The sequence below is a fragment of the Elephantulus edwardii genome, unplaced genomic scaffold (genome assembly GCF_000299155.1).
Source record: "Elephantulus edwardii isolate Elephantulus edwardi_28Jun2011 unplaced genomic scaffold, EleEdw1.0 scaffold00318, whole genome shotgun sequence".
In the NCBI taxonomy this organism is placed as follows: Eukaryota; Metazoa; Chordata; class Mammalia; order Macroscelidea; family Macroscelididae; genus Elephantulus; species Elephantulus edwardii.
In genome coordinates this window covers 2,523,954-2,535,348 of record NW_006400068.1, presented here as the reverse complement: position 1 = coordinate 2,535,348, position 11,395 = coordinate 2,523,954, and the positions used below count along the sequence as shown (strand labels likewise).

Below are 11,395 nucleotides of genomic sequence, written 5' to 3'. Positions count from 1 at the left end.
TAGTTGCCTTTTTGTAGAAAAGCATTTGTTAAATTTAGGACTTCTTGTTTTGTAAGTAATTGAAATATAAATTTTATATATGTATAAAATGTTTTACTATTTATATCTAAATACTGATTACTTATGGAAACTATTTTTTAATGCTTTTAGTAATGCCTGTAACCACTTGTGTTAAAGAAGCACCGTCCTTGAAAGAGCACACTGGAGAAGAATCTGCAGATATTAGACTGCCCATTCTACTTAAAAATATTGTATCTGAGCTTGAAAAATCTCTTGGAACAGCTTTATCTTCAATATTAGAAACAGAAATGAAAATTGCTTTTGGAGAACTCTGGATGGAGGTGATTATTTGAACTCTATTAGCTGGCAGTTACTTTTTTTATTGCTGAAGATTTATTTATTGTGTTTCTCATTCTAGGTAGTCAGGACAAGTAAATAATTGTAAGCGATGACAAAGTATGGTTGAAGTGAAAATGGAGTAAAAGAGGAATAGAGATAAGAAGGGGGTCGTATATTATGAGAAGTCTTGGTGGCACAATGATTAAGCATTTAACTGATAACCAAAGAATCAGTGGTTCTGTGGGAGAGAGAAAGTGGCATTCGGCTTCCTTAAGATTACAGTCTTAGAAATTCTTATGAGAGGTAGTTTTACTGTATCCTCTAAGGCCACTGTGAGTCAGAATTGATTGCATGATAATGATTATGTGGAAGGATTTTTGTCTTTTCCTCTGGCTTTTGATATGCAAAATCAGAAAAGTCACATGATCTGCTCTTCCTATTAAAAGAATCTTTCTAGCTCCTTTGTGAAAGACTAAGAAAACAAAGACTGAAGATGAAATACTATTTAGACAAATGAACTAATCACAGAATATACAATCCACTGCATATTTTTGTTAATAAAATCTTATTGGAATACACCTATGCTATTATTGTTTGTGGCTACTTTTGTGATATACTCACTGCATTGTGTAGTTCAACAGAAGCTGTGTGGCCACAAAGCATCAGATATTTACTCTCTGGCTCAGCCTTAGTTGTCTAGTGCTGCTGTAACACAAATACCACAAATGCATGGGTTTAACCAACAGAAATTTGTTCTCTTTTAGTTTAGAATGTTAAATTCAGGACACTAGCCCTAGGGCAAAGCTTTCTCTCTTAACCTAAAATCCTTCTCTCCTTTCAACATCTGTGGGCCACATGTTCTTTCGAGATCTCTGTGTGTCCTGGCATCAGTCCTCTCCTGAGCTTTGGAAAATCTCCACTCAGGGGCCCTGAGTACAAAGGATACAGTTGATCAGAACTTTTCTTTCTACATGTTAATCTATTCTCCTTTAACTTGTCTTTCTTGGTGGTAATCCAGTCTCTGTTAACTTGTCTTTGCTTTTGTTGCTCCATGGAAGAAAGAGGGCCAGTCTCCTCCCATTCAGTTTATTGCCTCTGAAAGCCCGCTGGATGGCCAGCTATGAATTAGTTCCAAATCAGTGGCATATAACATTGTAAAATTAAAGGTGATACTTGTCAAATCCTTGGAAAATACCCTTTTCATAGAATCAGGCTTATAACCCAAATAAGGATGTTTGTTGGTTTTTGTTTTTTTTTTAATTTTGTGTGTGTGTGTGTGTGTGTGTACCATCAAATCAGATTTGACTGGTACAGGAGGAGATTTTTCCTCCTTCTCCAGCAAAGCATCTGGTGGATTTGAACTGCTCATTTCTGGGATTACAGTGCAGCTTCTTGCCACTAGGCCACCAGAGCTTGCCAAGGATGTTTCTTTTAATCCACTTCTATCTTATTGGTCAATTACATTAAATTACATCATGGGAAATAACTACTTCACTACTGCCAGATTACATCCTTACATAACTGCTAAACCATTGAGAATTGTGGCTCAGATAACTTGAGGCCTGAGATACCAGATTTTGTTCATGAATAATAGAGAGGAGGTGAGAATAGTTTTGGGGATATTGTTTTGATGGGGTTTTTGTTTTGTTTGCCTGATAAAGTAGCAAATTAGCATTGCCATTGGTAAGATGGGATGTTAAAAGGGACATAATTTGGTACCTTGCCCTAAGTTGAAACTAAAAATATGAAGGGAAATTTCTTCTGGTAGACAATATTTGAGTTGAAATCGGAAAAATATCTCTTAAATTTGATTTTATTTCAATCAGAATGTCTAATATTAAGACTTTCACTAACAAAATGTATTCAGAAAAAGAAGTCTATTCTTTGACTTATGTTGTGTGCATATAAGTGATTCACAAATAAACCAGAGTGTAAATTTAATCAGATCCAGGAATATATTTAGAGTTTTATTTAGATTCATACTTTGTCCAAGCAGTAAAATACCAACATTTGACTTACCTCATAAAAATCACTCTTACCAAGTCATAATTGTTTATAGATGACCCTACAAAGGGTTTTTGGAAGTTATAAATCTCACTGAAGGGAATTAACCTTTTTTCTCCCATAGAGACCCAGGTGAATTTGAATCTCCAGAGAGGCATGACCTTTGGGTTAGCAGTACAGCTCTACAAACTATGCTACACTTTGGCAAGAGTTGTTCTGTACTGTCCATTTGGAACCAACTCAGCTGACCCTGCACCGATTTTCAGAGGCAGTACATTCCACAGGGAGAAACTGCCTATCTTTCTCCTGTGGAGCCATTAGTGAATTCTGACCACATGCCTTTCAGTAGGCAGCACAGCTCCCTTTTTAATTCCAGTTAGATTTTTTTCACTGATCTCAGTCATGGATAGCTAAAAGGAAAATTATTCTTCATTAATTGTAGTTTGTGTCTATTCTAAATATTGAGTGGGATTCTAATATTTTCCAGTATGATGATGATTATTACTTGATTGTATTATCCAGTGTTGAACAAGATGATGAAGCGTTGTCAGAAAGGTTAGCACAGATTAGACATTTCATAATAGAGACACAGAAAGTCATTGCATATGAAAACTTATATTTTGTTGATATAAATGATCAATCTTCTTTTAAACATGTCTTTGAAAAAATGTACAGATGGATATTTTTTTCTCTACATTTTTCCTGCATAGATCTTTTGCCCTCAGTTACATCAGATAGACTTATTTCTTTATAAAAATGAGCATGATACAAAGTAGATTGATGAACCTTTGCTATTTAAAACTATGTTTCCCTTCATTAATAGTATTATTTATTTTTACACATAATATAGTTTCTCAAGTGGTAAGATTAATACTACTAATGAATTTTGCACAGGCAGCTTAGAATTAGCATTTTAAGATTATGATTGACTTTTAATAAAACATCTTTTATTTGAAAATTCAACTGGCTGTATTTTAGTCAGAAACTATATGTTATTGTTGTTATGTTCCATCGAGTCTCTTGCAACTCATAGTGACCCTATGTACAACAGCCCTAAACCCTGCTCTATCCTGTGCCAATTGCATTGCCTCTGACACACCCATCCTGATTACCCCAGTCATTGAATCAATCCACCTCATACAGGGTCTTCCCCTTCTGCACCATCCCTCTACCCTCCCAAGCATGATGTCCCTCTCCAAGGACCTCTCCCACCTTACAACATGTCCAAAGTATGTCAGACGAAGCCTCAGAATCCTTGCTTCCAAGGAGTAGCCTGGTTTAACCCTCTCCAGATGAATCTGTTTGTTTTCTTGGCAGTCCATGGTACATTCAATACTCTTCTCCAGCACCATAGCTCAAAGGCATCAATTCTTCTTCTATCCTCCTTGGTCATTGTCCAACTCTCTGATGCATAACAAGTGCTTGCAAAGACCATGGCCTGTATCAGGTGCACCTTAGTCTCCAGAGAGACACCATTGCTCTTCAGTACTTTGGAGAGGTCCCTAACAGCAGACTTTCCCATGGCAATGCTCCTTTTAATTTCCTGGCTGCTGGTGCCAAGACTGTTGACTATGGAGCCAAGCAAACTAAAGCTGTGTACAATCTCAATCCCTTTACTATCCATCCTGTGTTGCCAATTGGTCCAGTGGTGAGAATCTTTGTCTTCTTGACATTGAGCCTCAATCCATACTGAAGGCTGCAGTCCTTGATCCTCTGCAGCAAGCATTTCAGGTCCTCCTTAGTTTCAGCAAGCACAGTTGTGTCATCTGTATAATGCAGATTGTAAATAGATCCTCCACCAATCCTGATGCCACACTTCTCCTCATAGAGCCCAGCCTCTCGGATAATCTGTTCTGCATACAGATTGAAAAGGTGTGGAGATAGGACACATCCCTGGTGTACGCCTTTCCCAATTTTGAACCATGCAGTGTTTCCTTGCTCTGTTCTGTCATCTAGTGATTCCTAAATAAGTACTTTAAAAGGACAGAAATAAATCCAGAGATGCTAATTTTTTCTCAAAATCTTTTTAGATGCTGTACTTGAAGCCACCATGGACCTTAATACACTTATTACAATGTTTTAAAAAACATTGGTTGGCAGTATTTGGATTAGTTATGGAAAGGAACGTGCTTTTAACTGTTGAGCACCTTTATGAAAATCTCTGTAAAGGTAGGATTTTTCATTTTAAATTTTGGCAGCATTGCATGAAAACATTAAGTCTGACTAGCAGATTATTCCATGGGACATTAAGGTTCATTAATAAGATGCTTGTCAATTTGACTTTAATCATTTACATGGCTTATATCTAAAGAAAATTTATGATTATTAGTTGAATAGATGTAGTTCATAGAACTTGATATATAGATGTTATAATTAAAAATTTCTTACTGTATTTAACATAAACTTTGAGCACACATTTTGTATAGTTTTAAAATTAGTATTTTTATGATTTTCATATTAATTCAATGAATAGGGAATAAGAAACATTTGATTTTCATGTTAAGTAAATTTTAGAACTATTAAACAACGATTTAATTGGTGATTTTTTGTCTGTGTTATACAGAACTCACAGTTTTCTTAAAGTGCCTGTGGGGTTGCCATTGACCAAGAGCCTAGTAATGGTGGACCTTTGGCCTTCAACCACACCTTTTACTCTTTAGTCTGTTTACATGTTGACAGCTTGTGTAAGATGGGGGCGGAAATCTGCTTAGAAAAAAAAGAAAACCACTGATCTAATGTTATTAATGCTTGTATATATTATGATTATGGAAGCTAGCCTTTAACGGATAGTTAATTTGCCCACGTATATTATTTTTTTTTTCTATAATTATATTTTATTAATTTTCGTAAACATTTACAGAGATTTTGGGTTTCCATTCATTCACTGCTGCACCATTCTCTCTACCCTCCTCCCAGTTTGTTCTTGTCCAAATGCCACAGTGCTTGTCAAAGCCAGTTCTGATTAATCTTCTTTGTCAGTCAGTTCTGATTAATCTTCTTTGTCAGTGTGTCCTTTGCCATTCCCTATCACTCCTCCCTGAGAGAGACTTCACCCTGAGTCATAAGGAAAAGGGGATGGCGTATTCTCTTAGCTACTTCCTGCTGAAAAGGGACGCTGTGGGTTTCAGGGTAAAGATCTTCTCTCACTACTCTAAAGGGCCCCTTTGGCAGTAGGAAACACGTAGACTATTATGGAGATTGATTTTGGAATTTAGATGCACTCTTATTGATTGTGCTTGGCCGTACATGTTCATATCCTTGAAGATGTATCATGGGGGTGTTGCAACCTAGAAGACACAAATTTGACTAACAAGTTATAAGTACATGAGTCAAAAATTATGGAAAAGTAGAAGAAAAGATTCTTTCATTGTTCCACAACCCCTCCCCTCCACCATGTAGCCCTCGCTCTAGACTCCTGTGATGACAGAAACACCCAGTTATATATCTCTTTTAAACAGTTCCCTCCCTCCTCCGCCTCAGTGCAGCACACATCATTGAACCCATCTTACTCAGTCTCTCTCTCTCTCTCTGTTTTATATATATATATATATATATATATATACACACACACATACTTTTTTTTTTTTACTATGACTTTGAAAGGAAAATGTTATGGCCATTGGCTCAATTCAAACTCATAGCAACCAAAAAGGGGCAAGTAGAACTGGACCATAGGATTTTCTATGGTCTTTATGGAAACCAGCTGCCTTTCCTATGTGGAGGGCCTGGTTAGGTAAGGTCACCAACTTGTTAGTTAACAGCTGAATGTTCAGTCACTACACCACCAGGACTCCTTTTCAAATGACTATATTAAGATGCTCAGTCAATTGTTATTTTTTTTAAACTCTCAGTATAAAATGATTTATTTTGTTTATGTGATCAGCCACTAATTGATCAACTGGTAGTTCAAATCCATCAGCCACTCTGTGAGAGAAAGACCTGTCAGTCTGCATCCATAGTTTACAGCATGGGAAACCCCATGATGCAATTCTCTTGTGGCCTATCGGGCCACTGGGAGTTGGTATGGCACTCGGCCTGGGCACTACTTGATGATTGGTTGCCTATTGGCAGTTTCTGTCAGCCGTCACAGTTTTCATTGCCAGCTGTAAGAGGTGATTGCTCAACAAGTTAAAACAAACAGGTAGTTATTTGATTGTCTCAATGAGTTGAGCATCCCTGATGGCACTCTAGTAGAAGCACTCAACTATTAACTGAAAGGTTAGAAGTTCTAACCCACCTCCCTCTTCATAAGAAAGAGGTGCTTCTATAAAATTTACATCCTGAGAAACCCTAAGGGGCAGTTCTCCTCTTTTTTTTAAGGTCTCTATAAGTCAGTTGACCTAGAGTAGTAGGGTGAATCAAGGCAGGCTGTGTGTTCTTGCTGTGCTGTGAGTATGGAAAGAGACCCTGAAAGAAATGACTTTGAGCATGCCATAGACAGATTTCCATCAGTGAAAGAAAGGAATGTATGGGTATGATTCATTCCATGCCATAATGGACTAAGTAATGAACTTGACTTGTATTTTAAAACAGATATTAAAGTTAAATATGTTATACAGGATACAATTCCAGTGCTTGGTATGGATGTAGTTTTCCATGGGTGTGCCTCTGCATGATAACTTTAATTTTCGTGGGAGATACCGTGTATGCCTTGTGTGCTCACCTTTGAAACATGATGCTTCTAATGCTTCCATAGTTGTTTCATGCAGCAAATTCAGATTTTAAAATCCATGATTTGTTTAGTTTGTTTGGTAATAATATATCCTTTTTTGAAAAGTGTACCATCTTTCCACTTTATTTTGAGGTTGGCATGTAGATGGAATGTATAAGTTTATAATAGTGAATTACCGAAATCAACTCTGAAGACATTGTATTTAACTTCATTGTTTGTTGCCCTTGAATAATAGGATCTTGTTTATAACTACTTAAGTCTACTTTATTATAGCACTGAAATATTCCAGTGGAGTAAATATGGAGTAATGTATAAGTATAAATGTGTGCTCTTCTGAAATTTTTTAATTAATATTTAGTTTTCCAAAAAGATTTGTGTATTATCCACTCATTTTCACTTATTGTTTTCTTTCTGAATTTTCTGTAATTAGCCAGTAATACAGTGGATTTTACAACAACGAAATTCCTGCTTCAGGATTCTATGAGTTTTTTACAGGCTTTCAGTGTAAGGTCAAATTATGATGGTGTTCTTCCACAAGCCTTTGCTCAAGTAAACAAACTGCGCCAAACATTCTCAGAGGTAAGAACCATTTGGAATTCCAAATCGGGGTCAACTCAGTGACAACTAAGAAAAGCACTATTTGCATAACTTCTAAAAATATGTTTAGAAGATAGTAGTAGGTAAAGGATATTGTAATTCTAATTTAACTCTTTCATGGAAAAGATAATATGTAGATAATAAGGAGCATAAGCAGTGATGAGTTACAAGACTTTTATCTTCATAGGGAAGCAGGTTCACAACAGTTCTTGGTATTTTATATTGTTGTACATGTGGATAAAAGAAAGTTATCTATTATTCCTTGACTACTCATTCTCCTGTGCTCTAGGCCAAGGGATGTCAACATCCATCAGAAACAGTGTACTTTTGGTTGTTGTTTTTTTCAAACATGCAGGTAACAGCTCACTCTTAAACAGTAGTGAATCAAATTTCTGATATTGGTAACCAGTAACACTCAGGCTAGTAATTTATTTTGAAACAATTTCTGACTCACATACAATTTTATGAATAGTACAAAGAATTTCTATATTTGCAGTGATAAATTTCCCAGATATTAAACTTTTATCACATTTGCTTCATTTTATAAACTCTTTATATTTTTATTATTTCTCTTTTTATATGAGATTTAGTTTGAGACATTATGCCCTTTTACCCCTAAATACTTCCTTGAATTCAAAAATACTATTTTTTATGACTACAGTACAATGTGTCCTCCCTATATACCAGTTCAGAGTGTGTGCTGAGCAAATAATTTGAGAAGCTGGGCTTTATGAAAAGGAGTATGGCATCAGGATTTGAGGAAGTCTCATCAACAACCTGTGTTATGCAAATGACACAACCTTGTTAGCTGAAAGTGAGGAGGACCAAGGAGGACCTGAAGTACTGACCACAGAAGATGCAGGACTACAGCTTTCAATGTGGATTAAATCTCAACATCTCTTGTTGTTGTTGTTACGTGCTGTTGAGTCGTTTGCGACTCATAGCAACCCTATGTGCAACAGCCCTAAACCCTGTTTTATCCTGTGCCAATTGCATTGCCTCCGACACACCCATCCCAATCACCCCAGTCACTGAATCAATCCACCTCATAGAGGGTCTTCCCCTCCTGCGCTGTTCCTCCACCCTACCAAGCATGATGTCCCTCTCCAAGGACCTGTCTCTCCTTACAGCATGTCCAAAGTATGTCAGACGAAGCCTCAGAATCCTTGCCTCCAAGGAGTAGCCTGGTTTAACCCTCTCTAGGATGAATCTGCTTGTTTTCTTGGCAGTCCATGGTACATTCAATACTCTTCTTCAGCACCACAGCTCAAAGGCATTAATTCTCCTTCTATCCTCCCTAGTTGTTGTCCAACTTTCTGATGCATAACAAGTGATTGCAAAGACCATGGCCTGTATCAGGTGCACCTTAGTCTCCAGAGAGACACCATTGCTCTTGAGTACTTTTGAGAACAAAATTCCTTACCACTGGACCAATGGGCAACATCATGATAGATGGAGAAAAGATTAAAATTACTATCAATTTCATCTTGCTTGGATCCACAATTAACACTTTTGTTATCAGCAGTCAGGAGATTGGGAGACAAATAACATTGGGAAACTCAGCTGTCAAGGATCTTTCCAAAGACTAAAGTCCATCTGATTCATGCCACAGCTTCCAGTCACCTATAGGCATCTGAGAGTTGCATAGTTGGTAAGGATGACAGGAGAAGAATTAATGCATTTGAGTTGTGTTGGGAAAGAATGCTGAATACCCCATGGACTGCTAAAAGAACAAACAGATATGTCTTGGAGGCTCTGCAACCAGAATGTTCCTTGGAGGCAAAGATGGTGAAGCTTTATCTCACATATTCTGAACATGTTATTAGGAGGCTGTTCCTTGGAAAGGGACATCATGCTTGAAGAGGTGGGGAGAGTCAACAGTGAAGAGGAAGACCCCCAACAAAATGGATTGATACAGAGTCTGCAGCAATGATCTCAAATGTATCCTGGATGATAATGATGACAGAATTCAGATCTATTGTTCATCGGGTTGCTAGAAGTCTTACTTGACTCACTAGCACTTAACAACAATACTAATACAGTTAAATAGGAAGTTAGCATTGATCCAGGACAATGATCTACAAGTCTTATTCAGACTTGGTGTTAGCCTGCCAGTCTTTATTTTTAAAAATTAATTATTTCTTTTTATTGTTATTTGAGTGAAAATATTGTGTTATTCATTCATATTCATTTTGTTTTATAACTTTATTTATAATACTTAACAGTGTCTTGTGCTTATTCTGTATTGCCTTTTCCTTTACCCATCTTAGTGTTTATTGTCTATTAGTTTTTGGTTCCATCTTCTTCTCTTTCTTTCCCACATTATCAAATTGTAATGATTTTCTGTGTGTAAACCTTTCTTTAGTTTTTTGTAACAGTGGCCTTTACTTATCTTTAAATGAGTCTCACCATGATTCTTATGCAGCTGATCTGATACTGCTGGCTTTTTTACCTCTTGTCCTTTTGTAACTTAGATATTTAACTCAGCTCTACTTTTGATCAGAATTTTTCTGTAAGTTCTTTGATGTAAATGTTCAGTAACAGTGGTTAGATGCCATCCAGTTCTTCTGATCTTAAAGGGAGGCAATTGTTCATGGGAACAATTCTATTTCCTTCTGTTTCTGAATCTCCTGCCCTTCCCTCTTCATGTTGGAATCAACTTATAGCTAACCCCTTCTGCAGGTTTTCAGTAGTAATAAATTGTACAGGAGGAGATTGTTCTTTTTTCTCTTGTGGAACACCTAGTATTTGAACCTCATGCCTCTGAGTCGGCAGTGTAACTCCTTACTAGTAGTCTACCAGAACACTCTCCATGTAATTGGAGATCAGTTATTGTATCTTGGTAGCTAATTGCAACATTTTAAGATACTAGAATCAATAGAACTAATTTTTTTAGAAAGCATCCAGTCTGGTGTATCTCTTTAAACACCAAGTGATGTCTCAGTAACTTGAACAGAAGAAACAGAATGGTTAAAAAAAATATACTTAACCTTAAAATTTACCATGTGTGGGGAATTATGAAAAGAATAATATTCATTATTCATTTGCTTATGAGAAACTGAAGTGGAAAGATAATAGTACTGTTTTCTACATTTTTATATAAATGCAAGGAGAAATAGAAAAAAGATATGTTCAGTCTTCATTTATTAGCCTTCTAACCACCAAAAAAGCTAGACTTGCTTTGCCAAGACAATAGAATAATTAAAATCAATCATGCTAAAAAGCATCAGTGTTCCTGAAAGACCCTAGTCCTGCATTGTTGTATGTTGCCAAGTTGGAATTTACTTGTAGCTGACCCTCCGAGCAGATTTTCAGAGGCAGTTAATCACGGAGCAGTTGGTGGAACATTTGGTGGATTTGAACTGTGAGACTTAGAGATTGCAATGCGTCTTCTTACCAGTAGGCTGCTGTAGCTCTCCATCCTGAGTAGGTTTGTATATTTAATTTTGTGGAGCCTCAGTTCCTTTTTTATAAAATTATTAAAATAAACTTTGCCTCAGAATTATTACGAGAATTAAAATATGTTAATTTTTGTAAAACATTTAATGCCCAATACCTAACTAGTACATTGTTGTTGTTGTGGTCATTGAGTTAGAACTGTCCTATAGCTGACTCTTCAGTGGGTTTCCAGAGGCAGTTAATTGTGTGGGAGGAGATTGCCCATCTTTATCCCATGCAGCATATGGTGGATTTTTTTTTTTAGCAAAAGAAAAACTCCCTCATTGGTACACAATCCCCCCCCGCACCCTCCCCAAACCCCACCCCTACCCCCAAATATAATCC

At 36.7% G+C, this 11,395-nt stretch overlaps 1 protein-coding gene across 1 annotated transcript in view; it reads left to right on the top strand.

Moving 5' to 3' along the window:
* Nucleotides 1–11,395, top strand: part of SWT1 (SWT1 RNA endoribonuclease homolog (S. cerevisiae)) — a 147,069-nt gene that overhangs the window by 60,996 nt on the left and 74,678 nt on the right. The window contains exons 11-13 of the mRNA XM_006901321.1: nt 178–341; nt 4,374–4,512; nt 7,446–7,594. Coding sequence (XP_006901383.1) covers nt 178–341; nt 4,374–4,512; nt 7,446–7,594 — 452 coding nt within the window. The remainder of the gene's footprint in view (nt 1–177; nt 342–4,373; nt 4,513–7,445; nt 7,595–11,395) is intronic.